The sequence below is a fragment of the Schistosoma mansoni genome, chromosome 4, assembly GCF_000237925.1.
Source record: "Schistosoma mansoni strain Puerto Rico chromosome 4, complete genome".
NCBI lineage: Eukaryota > Metazoa > Platyhelminthes > Trematoda > Strigeidida > Schistosomatidae > Schistosoma > Schistosoma mansoni.
In genome coordinates this window covers 15987490-16009610 of record NC_031498.1, presented here as the reverse complement: position 1 = coordinate 16009610, position 22121 = coordinate 15987490, and the positions used below count along the sequence as shown (strand labels likewise).

At 34.4% G+C, this 22121-nt stretch overlaps 1 protein-coding gene across 1 annotated transcript in view; it reads left to right on the top strand.

Moving 5' to 3' along the window:
• Positions 1 to 22121, top strand: part of Smp_126450 (putative atp-binding cassette, sub-family g2 (white protein) (abcg2)) — a gene marked incomplete at its 3' end in the record, with an annotated part of 29720 nt that overhangs the window by 5776 nt on the left and 1823 nt on the right. Inside the window, exons 5-12 of the mRNA XM_018796975.1 lie at positions 1569 to 1721; positions 4059 to 4216; positions 7356 to 7510; positions 9073 to 9177; positions 10623 to 10713; positions 14150 to 14317; positions 15179 to 15589; positions 18126 to 18235. Of these exons, the coding sequence (XP_018652063.1) occupies positions 1569 to 1721; positions 4059 to 4216; positions 7356 to 7510; positions 9073 to 9177; positions 10623 to 10713; positions 14150 to 14317; positions 15179 to 15589; positions 18126 to 18235 (1351 nt within the window). The remainder of the gene's footprint in view (positions 1 to 1568; positions 1722 to 4058; positions 4217 to 7355; positions 7511 to 9072; positions 9178 to 10622; positions 10714 to 14149; positions 14318 to 15178; positions 15590 to 18125; positions 18236 to 22121) is intronic.

The window sequence follows — 22121 nt, the reverse complement described above, 5'->3', positions numbered from 1 at the left end:
ATTTGTGAAGAGAGAATCACATCCCTAACATGCCTGCATTGTTGCTTAAGGTGATCAGAAGACTGCATTTTGTCAGCGTCTTCACTGAGCAGAACTACATCATCTGGGTATTCTAAGTCAACAAGTTAACTTACTGATAGATCAATCCCTGAAAAGTCAGACGATGAAAGTGTCATCTCTGAAAGCATGTCTATGACAAAATTAAGTAAAAATGGAGAAATCGGACAACCCAGACCAATACTACTTGAAGTAGGCAATTATAATTACAGTTTTCCATAAGCTTCGACTCGACCGATGGTGTTCCAGTAGAGTTAATGTACAAAGTTAATGTACTTGTTTCCTACGCCTTTCAGTGACAGACACTGCCACATAACCTCACAATCAAAAGAGTCGAATGCCGCCTTAAAGTCAAGGAATAGAAATATGGTCAGACATCGAAAAGTGTGTCGATGTTCCAGAATCTGCTGAGAGGTGTATATTTAGTATATGTATCCACGTTCAGGTCTGAAACCAGCCTGGTTTTCTCGGGTTCGCTCTTCACAAGCTCAAGTTAAGTATAGAATTATTCTTGAAAATAATGTGTTAGAAGCCGTATTAGTTAAACTGATTCCTATGTGATTGTCACATGAGGATTTTTATCCTTTCTTATAAACTGGGACGATTAGCGATCGAGACCAGTCAAATAGGATTACGTCCAGTTTCCATATTTTAGCTAAGATCTCGTTTAATCTAGATGCCAAAACTGGACCATCATCCTTAAAAGTCTCAGGGATTAGTCCATCAGACCCTCTCGCTTTTGATTGCCTATAACCCATTCAACCTCGCTAAGAGTTGAAGGACTTGCTTTAGTGTGTCATTCTGGTTTCTTGGAGATAATGGGTAACTGAAATGTGGCTGAAGACTAGTTGAACTGTTCCTAAAGTGTTTTCCTACCGATCCAATCTCCTGGATTGAGAGCGAATAATAGTCCTATCTGTTTTGGAGATAGTCTCACTAACAGTTAGATTTTTAATGCCAGTTTTCTCGATAAGTCTGAACAGCTGTGTGCTGTTACTTATTTCTGATGCCTTTTCCTTCTCTTCTGATTTCGCTACCCACCACTGCTCACGATCACTGTGTAGGTTTTTATCAGCCTACGTCTAAGCTGCCTCCAGTCCTCATCGTGTCCGGAGCTAAACTCTATAAGTTTCTGAGAATCTGTCAGTTCAGTAGGCGTCACTGAAATCCTTTGGTTCTTCTTCGGTTTAAGTTGCTAGCAGATATCATTGCTGTTTCAGCAACGTTTTGAATATCATCTCAAGCTACCTCGAGCTGGTTATCGCTTTTATTATTGAATAACTTCTCTAGTTGTTCCTGAAATATATTCTTAACATCATCATAACTTGAACTGTGAAGGATTTTCTTGCTGTAGCTTGTTTACACACAGTAAGACTTAAACACATATGTGCCTGAACTAGAGCGTAATCTGAGTCTAGACATGTGCTTTCAGCTATAAAAATCTCTGTCGAAATTTCGAGTTATACGTGTGTGTTCATGGTTTATTGATACACTGTTTTATTTTGCCTCAGGAAAATATAGTCATGGAAACACTTACAATTCGAGAGAATATTACTTTTTCTGCTACACTACGATTACCTCGTTGTACTGCCGCACGTGAAAGAGACGAAAAAGTGTCCAGTGTCATTGAAGAACTTGGTCTTACCTCTGTCGCTGATCGGATAGTAAGTTCTCTGAATATATATGATGTATTCTTTAATTGTAGGAAATGACATTTGCAAATTCAGTTATTCTTTATGGGGTGTTTGTGGAGATCGTTGGGCTTTGTTGATATTACGAATAGACTTAAATTAGATAACCACCCAATACCAAGAGGCATTGGATAGCTGTTTCATTCTAGTATACGACTCAGAAGTGCGGATTTATGACTCAGTCAGGGATCATACTCAGGATCTTCAGGTCTCTCACTAAGCCTCTAACATCTAGACCACTGAAATGGTATTCAATGGCTTGCATTTCGCAAATTGATTTGAGTTAAACAAATCCAAATCATCAGAGATTAACTCAGTGGTCCAATGGTTAAGTGCTCGGCAGGAGGTCTGGAGGTCCTTAGTTCAGTCCCTGGTGGAGTCGTGGATGTTTACAGATGTCCAGTGCCTCCTGCTTTCCAATAACCGTTTAATTTAGTTATATACATAATTCCAATAACATTAAGATATTTTGATAAAACCGTCTATACTAATAGTGTAGTGAACAAGAACAAATGAAAACAAATGAATGTATTTGAATACAAAATTACAGAACATCTTAGTAAAACCTGAGAACCATACGGTAAATACTTAATTTGCAAAATGTCAATCAATTGTCTCAAACTTGACTGTTCTTTTTGCAAATTTCAATTGATCGTCTCAGACTTCACTGTCCCTTCTTTTCCACGGCAATCATTCTCTGTTCTCTTTTCTTCGGTCTTCTTGACATTCTGCGGACAGGTATTTCACTTTCGATTGATGATACATACTACTTATATCTGTCGACATCAGTAGCACACACCACAATAGTTATCATGTGCTCATTGGTGAGCATTCATTCTCGGAATCATTGTGAGAAACAGTCATCAGTGGGATTCAACCGCGTCGGGTGTTAGTCGGTTACCCACCGAAGACAATAGGAAGTGGTTGAACGATATCTCCCATTGTTCTTTACTTGGTGTATGTTATTCAAGCACTGTCCAGAGAATAAATATATATATATATATACTAAGCAAACCCGATCATCCAAATAAATCTGCTAAATATCAAGAACAAGTTTTTTTTAGTTATTTTATTTTCTTCCTTTCATTCAACTTTTAAATTTCAATACGTCTTTCATATTAATTTATCTCTTGACTATACCTCTCAATTAGTCGAATAAAAAGGCATTTCTCCATGAACTGTGAATACCAAAGTATCGAGTTGTCAAAGAATATTTACTATATTTCTAGTAATACTGCTGTTTCTTATTATTACCGCTCTTCCTATTACCAAAGGAAAGTATATAAAATAAAATATCAGCATTACATCCTCTACTAAAGCCGAAGGTCAAGAAATCCTGACGTCACCTTCATACGGCCATAAATTTACAATCTCTATCATAGAAAATTTGCTCACAGCCTTCAAGTTGTTGGGGTATTCCCATGCTGCAATAAGATGGAATTGACTGTATGTTGCTTAAATTTGGGTTAATGAGTGCATATACACCACTTAAGGGGTACATAACAATATTATTTATTAATGGAGACAAAAAATACGTGAACTTGAGTAGAAGATATATTAACAGCTAAATATACCTTTGATCCTGTTTACTTCTGTCTCTTATGTGCGTGTCTATTGAATACAATTATAAATAACAAATCTAGGTCACATGTGCTAATCATCAAATATTTAATCGTGGTGGTGTTTGCATTTTGATGGATTCTGGAATCCTTTGGATTGCTGATATCATAGTGATAAGATGAGCAAGAGTCAGTACCTAGGGCATTAGTAATTTTTAATGCTGAAGAATGTTACTTACTTACGTACTTACTCCTGTCACCCTCAATGGAGCATAGGCCGCCGACCAGCATTCTCCAACCCACTCTGTCCTGGGCCTTCTTTTCAAGTTCTATTCAACGTTTGTTCATTCTTTTCATGTATGTCTCCATTTCTTGGCGTAATGTGTTCTTTGGTCTTCCTCTTCTCCTTTGACCTTCAGGATTCCATGTGGGGGCTTGCCTTGTGACGCATTTGGGTGATTTTCTCAATGTGTGTTCTGGTTAGCGTTAAACAGAAAAAAGGAATGTGCTCGTGATAAAAAATTAGTCAACAACTCAGACTTACGAAATGTTAGTCTTAGCTATCTATCGTAAGGCCATCTAGAATGTCTGTATTAGTATCCCCATTAAAATATCTAGAAGAAAAATTACTTTTTATTTGTACATATGTATATACTCGAAGTTTATTTTCAGAATAGCTTTATCCATATGACGAAAAGTATTTATTTTGCTTACTAACAGTATTAAAAATCTTACCGTTACAAAAATTCAGATTGGAACTCAATCGACCTGTGGTGTTTCTGGGGGTGAACGTAAACGTACATGTATTGGTATTGAATTAGTGAATGATCCTTTAGTTCTCTATCTGGATGAACCTACAACAGGTTTAGATTCATACACTGCTGGAACAGTAATTCAAACACTTAGACGGTAGGCAAATATAGTTTTTTGTTTTAAAAATATTGTCACTGAGAAAATTTCTGTAGTTCGCGTGAGTAAACTTCTATTTTCAAACTAGGCCTACTTCGGATTAAAAATTTGATGCAAAATATAATGGACTAATGTCAAGAGACTCTTACTTATGGTTTTCAGTGAATGAAATAACTTCACATGTGGTTGTTTATTCAAAAGCTTGAAACTTATAAACACAACGAATCACGTGGAACCTTTGTGTTAGTGAGATATAGATTAGATCAAATCGTGTTCCGCACAGGATTGTGTTGGGGCACACTGATTGGCTATTTCTTAAATAATCAGCGCAAGTAGATACTTGAAGCAGACTCTAGAATCTTCTTATGTGAAAATCATAATTATCCTCGACATTTCTCTTATTGTGATTCCTAATTCCTCCCAACCTTGTTATTTGGAATGTAATTACGTTCCTGCCCAATCGTTTTCTGATTTGAGGACTTGTCGAGTGAAGTAGTGTCCAAGATTATTGAGCAATAAGAGTAGCTGGGTCGTAATCAGAGAAATCATAGTACTGGGTTTTCTGATATCCCAAGTCAAAGCCCCTTTGACAAACCTTCTTGCTTAATGACTGTACGACTATTTTTATCTCTATTTTTTTTGAAGATAATATCTACTATATGTAGGCCGTGAGAAGGTCATCTATGAAAAAAATCGCAAACATACTGGTCTATGGAATTATTTCAACAGGATGACTGACCTTCCCAAAATTGTTTTGTAAAGAACCTTAAGACTATCAGTTTTTCCTGCGTTGATCATAAGAAAATAAAATAGCTTTTCCAGTAATGATTATCCAACTATATTTCACATTTGTATAAATTAAAGTGACAAAGCTTGTATCATTAGATAAAACTTAGCATTTAGCGCAAACTCGAAATTTATGTACTAAGTGTTATGTGTACGTATTGTTTATAAATATTATATTTGAACTCATTATAACTACTTCTTTATTATGCTGCTCAAAGATCAAGTATATGTTTGTGTAATTGGCTTCATACCACGCTTTTTCTATGGATTTGATGCAATGTGATTCAGTCACTTACCAAATGTTAAGGGCTATTTGTACTATAAAGCTGCCCAAACTAAGGTCAGTGGGGCATCAGAGTTCGAAACTGAGACGTACTGGTTGGAAGCGAAATGCCTTAACCACTAAACGATTACTCTTTGTCTATGTGAAAGCTGGTGATATTACTTGGTTGCCTGAACCAAAGTGCCTAGAACGAAACATGAACCCTCCATTGTTTGGTTGAAAGTCGACTACTTCAAATTATAAACTATTCCTCGAAAATAAACTGATATTTATTTAGACTTGTTTATCGTTATTGAGGTGTTGAAATTTTTATGAATATTTTATTGCATTTTAATCGTGTGTTCTTGAACGAGTGTTTTGTTTAGTATTACATTTGATAGTAGTTATCAGCTTAAAGCAGCACATTACTGGATGATAAAATATTTTGTGATAGTGACTTTAAAAAAATATATCCAGTTTGTTTTTATATCCAATGTATGCATGTTAAATAAATTTGCTTTAAAAGCACGATAAATCATTCCATATTACAATTTCTTAAGGACAGGAAAAGTTTACAACAGTTTACATTCATTTTTCTATAATTGGATCCATAGTGTGGTGTGGGTTACGTATATGCACATAAGTAGTATATGGTGATGGTCAGGCATAGAATGTATTTCAGCAGAAGATGGATAACGAAACAACGGAAACGAAACGCAATCGGTATGAAAATGCATGAACAATGAAATCAGAGACGATGGACTGATCTTTACAAAAGGAACAGTCAAGATTGAGGCAATTATTTGGTAGTTTGCAAATCAACTGTTTACTGTATGGTTGTCAGACTTAAGTGAGATATTCTGTAATTTTGTGCTCAAATACATTTGACTATCCCCACTCGCTATCTTGTTCACTACTCATAGTAGAAACAGACACTTTTCATTGACACAATTCACCTTTAAGTATTGATTAACTCTGTGTTAGCGTGACATAGATTGGATTATAGCATGTTCTATGCAGGATTATGTTAGAGTACGCTACATGGCCCACTTGTAGCCAGTCAGCGTAATTGGATAAATCGACAAGACTATAGGATCTTCCTGTATAAAATTTATAAATATGCTAAAAATTTTCCTTACTGTCATTTCAACTTATTTAGTTTGTTGTTTTGTTTTGGATTACAATGTTCCTGTTTAAATCGTGTTTTAATTCCGGGGACCAGTTAAGTGAAGTGTCCAAAGAACAATATACCATATAAGTAACTGCGTCGAATAAGCAATACTTAACAGTCCAAGTATTGCAGAATCGCTGTTTTAAACCAGTAAATGGAATTTAAAATTTCATTTTATTCAAATGAAATAGGTTGAGGTGTTTTTATTGTTTTCTCTCTTGTGAATCAAATAATTTTTTCAAAGTTACTCCCACTAAAAATTAGTGAGTCTCGGAGCAAACACCAACTCTGGGATATAGGTACATCCAGCTGACGAGTCCCAAATAGGACGAAACGTACGTCCTGGATTTCTCTGCTAGCCACCATCTATCTCTGCTTATTAGGGGAGATTGTTTGGTTAGTCTTAAAACGTAGATGGAATTGACGACGTTTGTACGAGTTTCCTAAGATAAATTAAACTTATTTAGCTTTTTGTGAAAAACCCGTCTATTTAATTTGCATATCAATCTTATCTTACAATGTTTTCTAGTTTGTTAGTGTACTATCAATCAGAAATACAAATTCTTAATATCATTTGTTGAGAAACTCATTCATCACTGTACATAGGTTTGCTTATGTTATCATGAAATTCATATGCCACTTTCGCTCTGCTAACCTTAGATATTTCCGGAGTGAGTGTCTTAGTGTTCAAAGTTCGTCCCATGTTCGAACTCAACTCCATCTATTCATGTCCGAGAAACGGAGTAGTATCGTCAGCTGTCACACTTAAAATGTGGCTCATGCCCAAGTATCTGGTGAATAAGTTAGTTTTCATTTTTAGACATTTTACTTATGAAAAATCCCTTGATAATGTGAAGTTTTGTCTTAAATTCTAACATTTAAACACTATAAAATATCGTTTTTTAAAATTTGTTTTTCAGATTAGCAGACTCTGGTCGGACAATTGTTTTTTCAATCCATCAGCCAAAATATTCAATTTATCGTCTATTTGATCGACTTACTATAATTTCCAATGGACAAATGATTTACCATGGACCTGGTGGTCAAACACCAATTGTTTATTTTGAAAATTGTGGTCAGTAGTAAGAATAAGGGGAAAAACATTTCTTATGTTTGATTTATTAAGTACTTTTATTTAGCCTTAGCGGTGATTTTACTTATTCTCATTTTAAAGTGTGCACCAGTGTTGGATACAAATGTAAATGTCTATTGCGGTGCAAACATAGATTGTCATGGTTAGCTTCATTCTTTTACGGATTATTTTTTCAGCAATCACTGGAATATGGTTTTCAAGAAACCAATGTGTAGATGTATCATTCCATTTGATTGTTCACATAATTAAACACAGTCTTTCCATCTTTTAATTAGTCTCGTGTCGAACGTGTTTTGTTTATATGTCAACTCCCCTGTCATAAATAATTATGTAATTCAGTAACTGAGCATAAAATTTTCTATTCAGTCATGAGCTACACGTTTTATATGCGAAAGCGAGTAGGACTACCTGGCTGCTCCAACTAAATTCACTGGGGCAAAGTTTGAAGGTTGAATGGTTTAATTCCAACAACTAGTCATTATCGTAGGAAAATAAGGTTTTCTTGGATGTTTTTTGTAGAAACTTTTGTTCATTTTAATGAGGATTTTCATCACGAAAGAGATAGAAAACCATTAAAAACTGAAGAGCAATAAGTACTTATCTTAGGATTTGGAAATTTTAAGTCATGCGGCCGCACATAAAATCGAGTCCAGAAACTTCAGACTAGTAATTCAACTTTATTACATTGCTGAGATATTCCTTCTTCACCGCTATTCTAATCGATGTTTTATGAGTTCATTTATATCCTGTTGTGTTTTCTCACGTAAACAATTCAGAAGTGAACTACAGCCTTATTTATTGTCTTGCATAGTCTAATAAATCTTTTTTAACCACCGTTTAACTGTTTTATTGACGTTTTACTTTGAAATTCCTATTAAATCTTTTCCTGACTTACAACATGCCTCATAGTAAGTATCTATTATTAGACTAATTTTCACGTGTTTTATCGTAAAGGTTCAGGTATTGAGGATTTTTTAGTTGTTTCAAAAATGTCTAAATAAACCACAGACTGATTGTTAATGAATGGTTACAGTTAAGTGAAGAATAATCGTTGGTTTTTGTACAGATATATTGTAATCTCTTCTATGAAGTTCGAAACATTGTCTCGGTCGGCATGCTATTTTTACAATTTAAAGGATGCAAAATCACTAGTTGTCTCATTGTAAACAACAGAATGTCCCCCTAATATTATTTACTCAATTGTTTCTCCGTTTTCCCTTAAATCATAATTATGTCATACTATTTTGTGAAATATATATTTATAACTTGAGGCCCTGAATTTCTCATGTATGTATGTATATTTTTTCCAATATACTGAACATAGACTTAGAGTAGATCTTGGATCCAATTTTCAACTACTTATTTTTTTCTTTTCAAATCTCGCACGACCTACATCGATCTAAGTAACTAAGTAACAGTAGTAGTAGTATTACTAATTTCCGTACAAAATGTTGAACTGAAAAATATGTTCCAACCGAAAAGCTCGTTATATATTGGATCACTAAATTTTATCTAATCAGAGCTTATCTACCTTTTATTTAAAGGTTATTTCATCGAAGGTCATAATAATCCAGCAGATTTCTTCATGGATATTTTGCATGGAGAATTTGATATTGATGAAACAGTTGTACAACAAAAGAATATTGCAGGTAATGTGAACATGAAGTAGAGGACAATGATTTGATTTATCGATCATGTATTTACTAAAATACAAATGAATTATCACTAAATGCTACCTTTCTTTAGTAATAAACTAGTCGTATTGATTAAATTATTGTATAACCTGATCCTTATCTATTTGTTCATTCTAAAGCGTTGTGTGTTTCATATGATTATCTCGGTAGTACTTTTAATTACAAGTTTTTGACAAGGTTAGATTGTGGCTAACAGTCGAACGCCATGGTAAATGATGAAATAAACTTAATAGTATTCAGGACGATATCATTGGTTGTATATTACTTATAGCTGTTGATTGGTTTTGATGTTGTAGTATTAAGTATGATCATATGTCATTTATCAACAGTTCAATAGCATCTAGTAGTTAAGCGTTATTTTTAAATTCTCTTTCAGACACCACTCGTTAAACCTAAATGTGAACATTTTTTCCTTGAATTTGTCAGTGGTAAACTTTTCGGGCTAATTGGAATCTTAAATCCCGACATAAATCGTTTTTTTGGTCTATTTTATTTAGCCTACAGTAATTTATTTTGATGTTTACTTTGCATAATAATCCTTTGCATCTGTCAATTGATATATTCTATTCAGCTTCCTCATTTAGTCTTTTCGATGGTATCAAGTTTCAGGGTCAACGAGAGTATAATTGTTATAGGAAATTCTCCTGGTTAGCGAAATAAATTGACCATACTGTTTGCTTTTCAAACACAGTTAGTTTACGATCGGAGAGGTTGTTCAACTAATAACTTCTATTTTACTCCTGCTAAAGAGATAGTTCACCCAAGCTTTTGTGATTCAAGTTTTATGGTTTATACTAGAATTTACTTGATACCGATGTAGTCTACCTATCCGGTTTAGAGAGTCGTACCAAGTGTCTGAAATGTGATAACCTATTGAATATCTTATTTTCTCACTTAAATTATCCCGATCTCTTAGATTTATTTCAACGTCTGTAATTGCTTTACATTCATTGAGATAGATTGAATTTCAGGAATCTCACTTACAATTAACCTTTTCAGAGTTGTTTACTGTTTCAATGAAAAATTAATAAACTTTAAATGCATAGAAAACATAATGAGTTGCTGTGTTCTATTAAAACTCAATCTGTTAATTGTTATAAATGAAAATTTCAAACTGTTGAACACGTTAAGTACACTTTTAAAACTCAAAATATTGGCTTGAAAATAGCTGATATTCATGCCTAGTTTCACTATTTACCTTCAGTAACAATTTGGAATGAAAAGCTATTGAGTTATTTAACGTAAACATATTATTCCGCTAAGTCGTTTTAATTATCTAAGGATTTTATTTTCTCATACTGATACGATTTGTGCTTTTCAAGCAAAAAAAACTGTAAGACTAATCATTCAAGCTGACATTACAATGTATTGTGCTTATTGTATTCTTTAAATGATTGTAGGTACAAGTGAGAAAGATGTTTGTAAAACTGTCCGTGAAACGGTTTGTCGTAAACTTATTGCGTGCTGGCTAAAGTCTACACTATGGAGGCAGTAAGTATATTAGTATATTTAGGAAGAAATGTGCGTTTGAATTAAAGATCTCTTATTGTCATCTTGACCTATTTCAACTGTTTTCCTCACGCTACCATTGCTTTATTCTCTGAAGAAGTGGCTTGTACTGAATCATGAAACGTCGAAAAACTTAATTTTTCTACTCACTGGAACATTAAAAATATTTTATATAATAATTAATTATTGTCACAGCCTAAGTTTCTTTGTAAACTATTAATGATAAACTATCTCTTAATCATGTGATAAATTATGGTAAAATAAGCAGTTGAATGTCCTTTTCTAGTCCATTCGGTTGTCTGTGGAAAAGAACATTCAATACATCGAACAAAATGCAGATGCTGATTAACTGACTGACAGTACCTTAACTCATCGCCATTAAAAGGTTTGTATATGCCAGAATTTGTTGGGAAGAAATGATAAAAGATTGTCACAAAGCATTTGTAACAGAATTGTAATGAAATACATACATTAAAAACGAAAGGAATTCATCACTGGTTTGTATCAATTTTAAAACGTCCATATTTGAACTCTCTTTATCATTCACTCTGACTGAATAATTCATATTATTTTTGTGTAACTGTGAACAGAAAATTGTATTCAAGTGATACGATGCTCAAGACGTAGGCCTAACAATCAGATTTTAGTTGACTGGGAAATGAGTGACCTATAGGCTAATTACCTACATTTTGTCGTGCTTATTTTGTGTTGACACTTTGTGTATAAACGTCCCATTTTATTTAATAAAAAGCTTAAATATCTTTGGGTCTATACCAAGAAAGCTTCTGTACAAACTGGACCTTTCAATATTATTATCGGGCAGGGAAGAATAATTTAGAAGTAGTCTTATTCATTTAATCTTAGTCGAAGTTTTGAATAATTAACTTAGTATACAAACGTACAATAAAAATATTATTTTGTTAATAATAACGTATCGCTATGTTACACCGAATAAATACTCATGAAATTATGTTCTACAACAACGTTGAAGTGCATATATTCTCACACAACGTACGTACTGATAATTGTTAACGTCATGGATTAGTTCTGTTGTTTAATTTGACTGCTCATTGTGTTCTTATCTTAGTCCCAACTACAATAATTTCACGCATCGAGATCTGCATTACTGAAACAAACTACCTAAAAAAGAGTCAGTCTTTTCAGACAATGTTTATACACATCAATACATCCTTTATTGTACAATTATTTCCCTTAAAATCATATCATACAGCTAAATGAACTAAGAGATTTGTAGTACATCCTTGTTTGAACATAAATTACTTTGGCAAATCTTGTTTTGTACTTTGATAAATACTGACTTTTACAATTTTAACAATACAATCTAAGTAACATATGCATTTTTTAGTCAAAAAGTAGATAAACAGATTAACCAATCATCACAAAGTGACCTTCATATTCACCATGCTTTTAATTAAAACTTTCTTTAATTAAAAGAATGTTGTGTTTGAAGGCTACTTTAAAAACTATGCAATGTTGTGTCGTTTTCTTTACGTTGGAGAATAATTAGTACATTTTAATGTAACACTAAAATGATTGTGAAATATATTTTCAAGTGATAATAACACGTGAAAAGTATTTCTGAAATGGTGTAAAAGAAATCAATATAGGAATTCTTGCGAAGCTCATTTGTTGATATATTTATGGCACACTAATCAGTTGTTAGTTAGTTATTTTTGAAATAGCTTTCAGTATGACCTACGACTGTATATTAAGTAATTTACACGCCTAATATGAAGGAATAAAAATTCTACCAAGATTCATTTAAAGCTAAGTAAAAAAAATATAATCAAATAAACAACAGACAAATAAGCAATATTAAGAAAGATAATCAGTGGGCATACTTGCAAAATTACGGCTATTTCCTAGATGAATTACGTCAAAGATCACAGTTATCTTGTCTTCTGGAACTGGGAAAAAAACTCGGATCTATCTACATAGGCCTCTCCGAATTAAGGATGTTAGACGACTCTCTGTGTTCGATCATCGTTGTCTCCGAAGGATTGCTGACATCCAGTGGCAACACCATGTTAATAATGCAGAGGTTCGGCATCATGTGTTCGGGCACAGAGACGATAATCCAATTGGTGTCACCATCTTGAAACACCGACTTCGGTGACTTGGATATGTTTTACGAATGTCGTCCCAGAGACTTCCACGTCGTGCATTATTTGCCGACTCTGGGACTGGTTGGAAAAAGCGGAGAGGAGGTCAGTATATGACATGGTGTCGTGGTATGAAAGAAAGCTGCAAAGGGCTAGCTTCTGTTGGTCCTTCACGACTCCCTGGCTGGGGTCCGAGAGATGGTGCAACACAGTGGCTAGAGACGTTATCAGATATGGCTCAGAATAGAAGCCAATGGCAGTCCTGCTGTAACCTTCTTCTACTTTCTTCATAAAGAGTGGTTCTAACTTTTTTAACTGAAAGAGTCTTCTGGTTGTACATTTCAGTCCGCCTTATCTTTTCATCCTTTCTCTTCCTATTTTCATTGTTTTGTGTGGCGCATATGTATCTGGTGCCCTTATGTACCAATATGTATGTGTTTTAATATATAAATAAATAAATAAATAGGTCCTGAAAGACAACAAATGATTTTATGAACTAATTTTACAACCCTGACTATACGGCAATGAGTATAGCACGCCAAGGCATACTACGTATAAAGTATAGGTTACTAAATAAGCAAGAGAATAACGTATTCGGTTTTTATTATCCACTGCAGAACATTATTCATTGAATGTAGTATGTTATCTTTATATTTAAATTTGATCAATTACAATTAGAAAATGTAATCAATCTTAAAGTTATTGTCAATATATACAATCCTCAAACATCTGTACAAGGAAATTAATTTAGTTGTAGTAATATAATTGTCCTTTGGCGAAACTATATTTTATGGACGAACCAATCAGATTTAAGATAGTAGATCTCAGATTTCAGCGCGAAATTCATTTATCCTAATGGTTAAGTAGCATTTTGGCATTATGTCTGGTATCAGTTCGTGATGAAAAGCCTAAATCTACCTCCTAATCCTAACATCCAACTGTAAATCCTAACTCCTCGAATTAATTTATAACCCTCATTTAACTCTATTAGGTAGGTGTACATTCTCAAGGTCAATTAAGCATCGCTTAAAGCTCGTTTATCAACTATGGGCTTACCATAACGTTTCATAATACTAACTGTAGACTATAATGTATACTTACCTATTCAATGATACAGTTAGTTCCACACTTAATATAAAAACTACCGAATGGGAACTATTTTGACTGCTTCACTATTACAGTATACGTTAGTACACCAAATAAAATCGAATAGTATTCAACCGAACAAAGTCGCAAACATATCAGCTTTGTTCTTTGTTTTCATGGATTTCTGTATATTGATTTTCTCGTTTTAGATGCAAAGTATTTCTAGCAGAATGTAGTGAGAATTTTCATCAAAATAGATTACGTCGACTGAAACAGAAAAAACAAGATCAAAAATACAATTCAACGACGACAAGGAAAACAACAATCACCAGACACATTCAGCATAAACAGACGAAATTCAACAAACAAGGCAAACAGTAATAATATTTTGTTTATTTTTAATACAATGATCATTTGTATATTTACATATAACTTTTGCCTCTTCCAAATGTATGAATTCGGCTTTGAATTACACTTTCTTCATCACTTAAAGTCTAGGCAATATTAATGGATTATCCATCGATAGACAGGTGAGGCGGGATTCAAACCTGGGATCAACCGATTGAATGTCAATTTCTTGAAACCAATAAGGTAATATGATATCTCATGTAAGTACAGTCTTAATAGTGCATAAAGAATACTGTTGAATGACTTGTGTTATTGTGAAATCATTGTTAGTGGAAGCCGAGTTCAGTAATCTAACTACAAGATTTCACTGTTAAGTAGGTTTTTATTTTGCTTCACTTCATTACATTGGCTCCTCAACCATGTATTCTCATTCCAATCCAATTCAGGCCAACATAGATAGAATAGACTTTTCATACATTACTGATTGGATCATAAAAAAAATCCTAGTCGTTCGGCTCAGTTCTATGTAGAGTTATAATGCATTATTTTGACTTTATACGTGGAACATCATAAAAGTTGTATTTGTGGAGCTCTTGTAAATATTCCTTCTATCTGTCACTCAAAAAAACTAATGTGTTAATAACAATAATAATTCTCTTCAAATAACGTTTTTTATTGATGAATGTTTCTATATCAGGTACATGCAACAGATTCACCACACTCCAACAGAAAATTAACTACATCTGTAGTCCGACTATTTTGTATTGCTTAGAAAAATCGGAGGTCGAGTTGGCTCAGTCTGTCTTTTTTTGTTTGTGTGTTCGAGAATTCTTTTCTTTTTTTCTATCTAAATAACTTGTTCCTTTCTATACTTTTCCTCGTTGCCTTAGGTTTGACTGCGAATTTATACAACCAGGTAACTATTTATCAACAATAAATAAGGAAATTGAAAAATTTGATAAATTATGGGCGTTGAGTCGTTCTCTTAGTACTACTACTGATAGTAATTTTGATGATGATCATGGCGATAGTATCCACTATCCAAATGTTGATTGTTTAATAAATGAAAATACATTGAAAAAATCTGGACAAAAAAGAAATTTTCAACAGGATAATTTATATTCTGCCCCAATGAATAATAATAATTACTATTATTATGATAAAACTGTAAATGGTCAGAAATTGGTTAACTGTTGTTCCTGTAAATGCAAAAAACAGTCATCCAAATATCAACAATGCTCAACTACATTCTGTTATCAGTTATTTACACTTAATTGGCGATCATATTTAACTATGAAAAGGTATGCACCATATTCAGTCACAACTTTTCCTTTTTTTGGAATAATCTCATCAATGTACTTTTTTTCGAAAGGAAAACTACCAAAAAATTCTACTAATAATTATGTTTCCACACGGTTCCTATGCGCGTTTTTCTAAGTTTAATTTTCAGTGTACCAATTAAAATAAGTATACTCTTGTTTATCAAAACGACTAATCTATTATATAGTTGGGAAACTAATAACATATGTATTTAAAAATGGTACAAATTAAGAGATGAATATTTTCTTTCATATTAAGTGCAGTTGGACAGAACTTGTTGAATAATAAAGGTAATTCATTTAATGAGTATGTATAAACAGATCACTTGTAACGTTTGAAGTATACATCGTGCATACTTTACACTATGGCTTGTTATTGTACCAGGTCATTCAAATCTATGTGATGGAATTTAGATTTGCCAGATTTCATTTAATCAAAGATTCACTAACACTTATGATTTATGAAAAGCAATCTAAAATAAACTGATTAGACTTCATGATCATGCAAATGTCAGCAGCTTAAAACGTCATGTGGTGTAATTATAAATTAGTCCTAGGTTATTTTCATGGAGATCCTAAGGTAACTTCAAAAATATTAACGCTAGACTGAAGTTAATTATTAAATCACTGTTTAATAGTTCAGGCACCAAATCTTAACAGAATTAGCATAAACCAATAAACGAAATTGTCAACCTGCTAACTTAATTCTTTTGTTGAATTTATGGTTGTGAATTACTCATAAAAGAAAAGTAGTTCGAAGTCCAAAATGTAAACCATTTGATGCCAACTCAGTGATCTAAATATTAAACACTCATATCCAGTCCTGAAGGTCCTGGGTTCTATCTCCAACAGACTTGTTGGTACTTTCTCTTAAAGTGTCTCATACTAAGAAAAAATTGCTATCTATTCTATCTTCTTTTTCAATGATACATCCACTGATGTCAATCTGTGACGAATACAATTAATAAATTCTTATTTTATTTCAAAGCTTTTTATGTTCCTTACTTAGCTTATAATAAAGTCATCTACTTTTCTTTCGTATTAAACCATTGATTTAAAATCTTTCTCATTTATTTTAACTTTAGTATTCTGCTGAGAATAATGAATTCAGCGAAATAGTTGTGTGTTATTTGTAAATAAGATTGACCTCTTTGTAACAGAAACTATAAATACTGATTAAAATTAAATTGTACAACTTTGCTGTTTATATTAGCCTTTTCTATCAACATGAACTTACTACTTATCAGCTTTAATGATGCGTATATTGTGAAAATCGTAACTTTTTGTACCATTTCATGAAGAATTGTTGTACATATTTTTACTGTATAACTATTAGGCACCTAGATCATTGTATTCCTACATTCTCTTGTTTGTCAGCTTTTGTTTAGTGTATAAACTATTGTTCTTTATTTTTTTTAACCTTCCTTAACTTATCGTTAATGAATTATAGACTTATTATTCTGTTTCTTTCACTGATGGCGTTGTTATGCCTGTTTTGTAAATTCTTGTCCCTATCGATTTGTGGTAAAGTAATTAGTCTGTGGACTGAACTGTATACATATTGACCTCGATCATTATCTCACTGTTATTGAGTTATAAGTCTAGGAAAAGCCATTTGGTCTAATACAGGTAATCTAGGCGGATCAATCAATAATCGAACTAAATAATACGACTGTTCCCTCTGTGGATGGCTCAACCACACACGCTCCGATACAATATAGAGATCTGTTGTTACTACATTTATAACTACAGTAGTTAAGTCTATGTATGTCATCGTGTCGAATTTTTTTGAATAGGGTAGGCGATAGTAAAAGAGAGTATTCATTTCGAATTCTCATTGACGTTATTTTGGGTCAAAGTAACTTATATCAAGGTTCGAGATCAAGACGTTTAGTTTTTTGCACAAATTTAGAAGTGTTATGCTAACGTTTTATATGATCTTTAAAGTACACTTACGGCTGATCTGAAGGAGTTGATTGTAAAATCGTTGAGAAGAATTGGTATCATATGGATTGAAATACACATAAAATGCTTACTCCTGCTTTTTCAAGTTATAAGGAAAACGCAAATTAATAAGACACAGTTTCTTTTTCATTTGGTTAAGGTAAACTGTCGTAGACATTTTGCTATTAGTAATTCGGTGATGACTACGCACACATAAAGCCCTAAGAATACCGTACGAATATGATAGAGTATTTAGGACTGTTTTTAAAACTATTTTTGACTTTATAAATATTGTACACAAAAACAAGTCCACAACTAAATGGATTAGCGCCTGTAGTTAATTACGTCGTTGACATTGATATGAAACAATCAACTGTAGGAATTCATTACAATTTTGTCCCATTGCTTTTCATCGTAAGATTCTTAATTGAACATATGTATGTTTATAAATGATAAACTTTAGAGATCAATTTTAAAATTACTCAAGATTGACGGTTTTCCGTTTGTTTTATCATTAAAATTCCAATTTATTTTCATTCTATTTTGGTTTTGCTCTACTACCGTTGCTCCACAGATCAGGCAGAACAATACTAGCACATTTTGCTGTACAATTTGTAATAGCCTTATTTCTGGGCATTATCTATTTAAACATGAACAAATGGCGCGGATCTGGAATTCAAAATCGTATGGGCTTATTTTTTCTTACTTGTTTACATTTATTATTTATTAGCGGAACATTATTGGAAGTGTTCTTAAAAGATCGTTTGATTTTTGTGTAAGTTTATCTTGATGAGTTCAATATTAACTGTCATTATTATCTCATACACTGGATGATTTCAATTGATTTCATCCCAACTCAATATGGATTCATTTATTTTTGAACACAGCTCGTATGCTAATATATTACAATTTCATCTTATTGTTAGTTATTTTAAAATGACCATTAGAAAGCTAGTTGGTTGATTGTCTGAGCATATGAAAGTATTCAATTAAAATCGTTCGTAACTACGTGGTGTATGCTGCTTATGTCGACAGACATAAGTAGTATGCAACACAAGTCAGAAGTGGAATGCATGACAACAGAAGACTATGAGGGTCGACTTGGATAAAACAGAAACGGAAATAGAAAAGAATTGTGACTTTAAGAATCATACAGAATGTGAAGGACAAATGATGGAATTTTGGAAATGGAGTATTCAATGTACAGTTCTCATATTTTATCAAGAGGTTCTGTAATTTTTTATTGAACAACAGGTTGGTCGCCCCAACCTGTGTTGTTGTTCACAGCAACCATAAGGCTTCCCATTTACTTTAAAGTATCTTTGTCGGCAACAATTTCATTTGTCATACATTGTTTATAAATTGCATCAAAGCTTTGAAAGATTGTGATCAACTGTAAAGTATTTTTTCAAGTATGTTGATAAGTTTTAACTGTTACTGTTTAGACTTAGAGTAGTGATTTTGACTCATTCATTTATCTTTTGACAGATACTTCTTTGCTCCTCGTTATTTAGAAATTACTTTTTTTGACTGGATTTAAGCACGATTTGTTAGGATGGGATATTGGGAAGTTAATAGTTCGAAACAACACTGTGTGGGCGGATTAAATTCTTTATAGTATGATCCTTCTGAAAATGGAATCCATACTACTGGTATCTCATAACAGCACACCACTTCATTAAGAAACGAAATCTTAGCAACCGAAACTAAAAATAACTCCAACGTTTCTCTCATAAGTTTGGTCCGAGATTTTTACGAACATTATTTCCTACTCTGATATTTTCCACAAACTTAATATCCAACTGTTATGAAACTATTCGTCGAAGTTTAAACTAAATATCCTATATAGTACATGACTACCTTCTTGCAAAGTTATTCATCCATTTTTTAATGTACAATAAGTGTGCAGTATCTAGCGTTTTTATGCTCGTTCACTATGCGAATACTGCATATAAGAGTGTAAATTTACTGAGGTTTTCCTTTCAAACATCTGAAGCTATCAACATCTGTTAGTTATGAATACGTCAGTTTAACACATCCTAATATGTCACGTGAAAAAAGCAAATGAAATTGAATTTAAGGCTTAAAATAAAATTATTAGTGGGATTTTCATAATTATAAAGCATTCACTCACAAAATATATGCGAAGTATTCCGAAACACTTTGATAAAGCACACATATTGGACAATCAAAACCTGATAGATAATTTCTCCTTCATACTTAGGTATTTAGATTTCATTGAGGTCATGAAATGATTAATATTAGACCACCACTGAAAAGCCGAAATCGTTGAACGGGCATTTCGTCCCAGTGTCGGACTCCCCAGCTGTGCACATCTGCGACCTCGCACGCGAGACTCGAACCCGGGACCTTCGGTCCTGTGCGCGAACTCTTAACCTATAGAACACTATGTCGGTATTCAACGGTGTTAATGTCTAACTTCAATCGACCCGTGATCTTACGCAACCCTTCATCCATTGTTTTAGATGGATAACTGCCTCCACTCAACACCGATTGGACTCCACTAATCATAGTTTCTCACTAGAACTCTGACAATTACCTCTCAAAGCTAGTCATTAGTGAGCATATGGCGCGAGACTGGTAGGTCCTGGGTTCGAATCTCGCGTATTATTTATTTATTTAATCACATATATATTGGTACAAAGGGCACCGGATACATATGCGCCACACAAAATAATGAGAATGGGAGAAGGAAGAAGATGCGTATATATGAAAGAAGGAAAAAAAAGAAAAGGAGAAGATTAGTGATGGGGGGAACTGAATGTACAACCAGAAGACTCTTTCAGTTAAAAAAGTTAGAACCACTCTTTATGAAGAAAGTAGAAGAAGGTTACAGCAGGACTGCCATTGGCTTCTATTCTGAGCCATATCTGATAACGTCTCTAGCCACTGTGTTGCACCATCTCTCGGACCCCAGCCAGGGAGTCGTGAAGGACCAACAGAAGCTAGCCCTTTGCAGCTTTCTTTCATACCACGACACCATGTCATATACTGACCTCCTCTCCGCTTTTTCCAACCAGTCCCAGAGTCGGCAAATAATGCACGACGTGGAAGTCTCTGGGACGACATTCGTAAAACATATCCAAGTCACCGAAGTCGGTGTTTCAAGATGGTGACACCAATTGGATTATCGTCTCTGTGCCCGAACACATGATGCCGAACCTCTGCATTATTAACATGGTGTTGCCACTGGATGTCAGCAATCCTTCGGAGACAACGATGATCGAACACAGAGAGTCGTCTAACATCCTCAACTCGGAGAGGCCAGGTTTCACAAGCATAGAGCAAAACTGCTCTCACTGACGCGTTGTAGATCCGACCTTTTACAGCCAGACTAACATCACGAAGGCGCCAAAGATGGCCCAGATTGGCATAAGTTGCTCTGGCTTTCATTATACGTGCATCTATCTCATCACTCACGCCACCACCAGCACTTATATAGCTACCTAGATACACGAACTTCTCAACTACTTCAATCTGCTCACCATCTAGGGTGAGTACAGGGTGAGAATCCTGTCAGTCTTGTAGGAGTACTTTGCACTTGGAGGGTGCAAAGCACATGCCGTACCTGCGGACACTGATTGCCAACTGATTAAGTGTGGATTGCATGCCTTGGGCATTATCGCACAGTAAGACAATATCATCTGCATACTCGAGGTCGAGAAGTCGTTCTCCAGGCAACATATCCACACCGCCATTACTTACATCCATCAGAGCTGTTTCCAGGATGTCGTCGATGGCAAAGTTGAAGAGGAATGGTGAGATCGGGCAACCCTGCCTAATCCCACTGCTCGAATGGAACAAAGGAGAAAGGTGGTTGTATGCCCTCACTCTGCCTGAGGTGTTCGTGTACAGGGCCTTTAAGATGTTAATAAAGTTTTCAGGCACACCCTTCTTCAATAGACAATCCCAGAGAACAGTCCTGTCCAACGAATCGAAGGCAGCCCTGATATCAAGAAACACTACGATTGGTGGCCTACGATAATTATGACGGTGTTCTAACATTTGGCGAAGGGTGAAGATGTGATCAATACATCCTCGACCAGAACGAAAACCAGCCTGCTCCTCGCGAGTCAATCGTTCTCGGGTTTTAAACAACCTACGAAGAATGATAGAAGCCAATAGTTTGGACGCAATCGGAAGTAGACTTATTCCCCCATAGTTGTTACAGGAACAACGTGAACCCTTTTTAAAGATAAGGAAGACTATTGACTCATTACATGATGTTGGAACACTTTCTTGCTCCCAAACCTTTGCAAACAACACCGTCAGTTCCTTAGCCAGAAAGTCACCACCATCTTTAAAAAGAGCCGGAGGTAAGTCATCTGGGCCCGGTGATTTGTAACGTTTTAAGAGTTGGAGTTCCTTTCGGACTTCGCCTCGTTTGGTGGATCAGTCGTCACCGGCCATGGGGGACAAGACAAACCGGTCGATGTTGCCGGAGCAGCAGGTCAGTTGAACTGCCCTCCAAAAAATTCCACCCATCGTCCAAGACGTCGAGAGATGTTAGTGATTGGCATCCCATCATCCTCGCAGATTGTTTCACTCA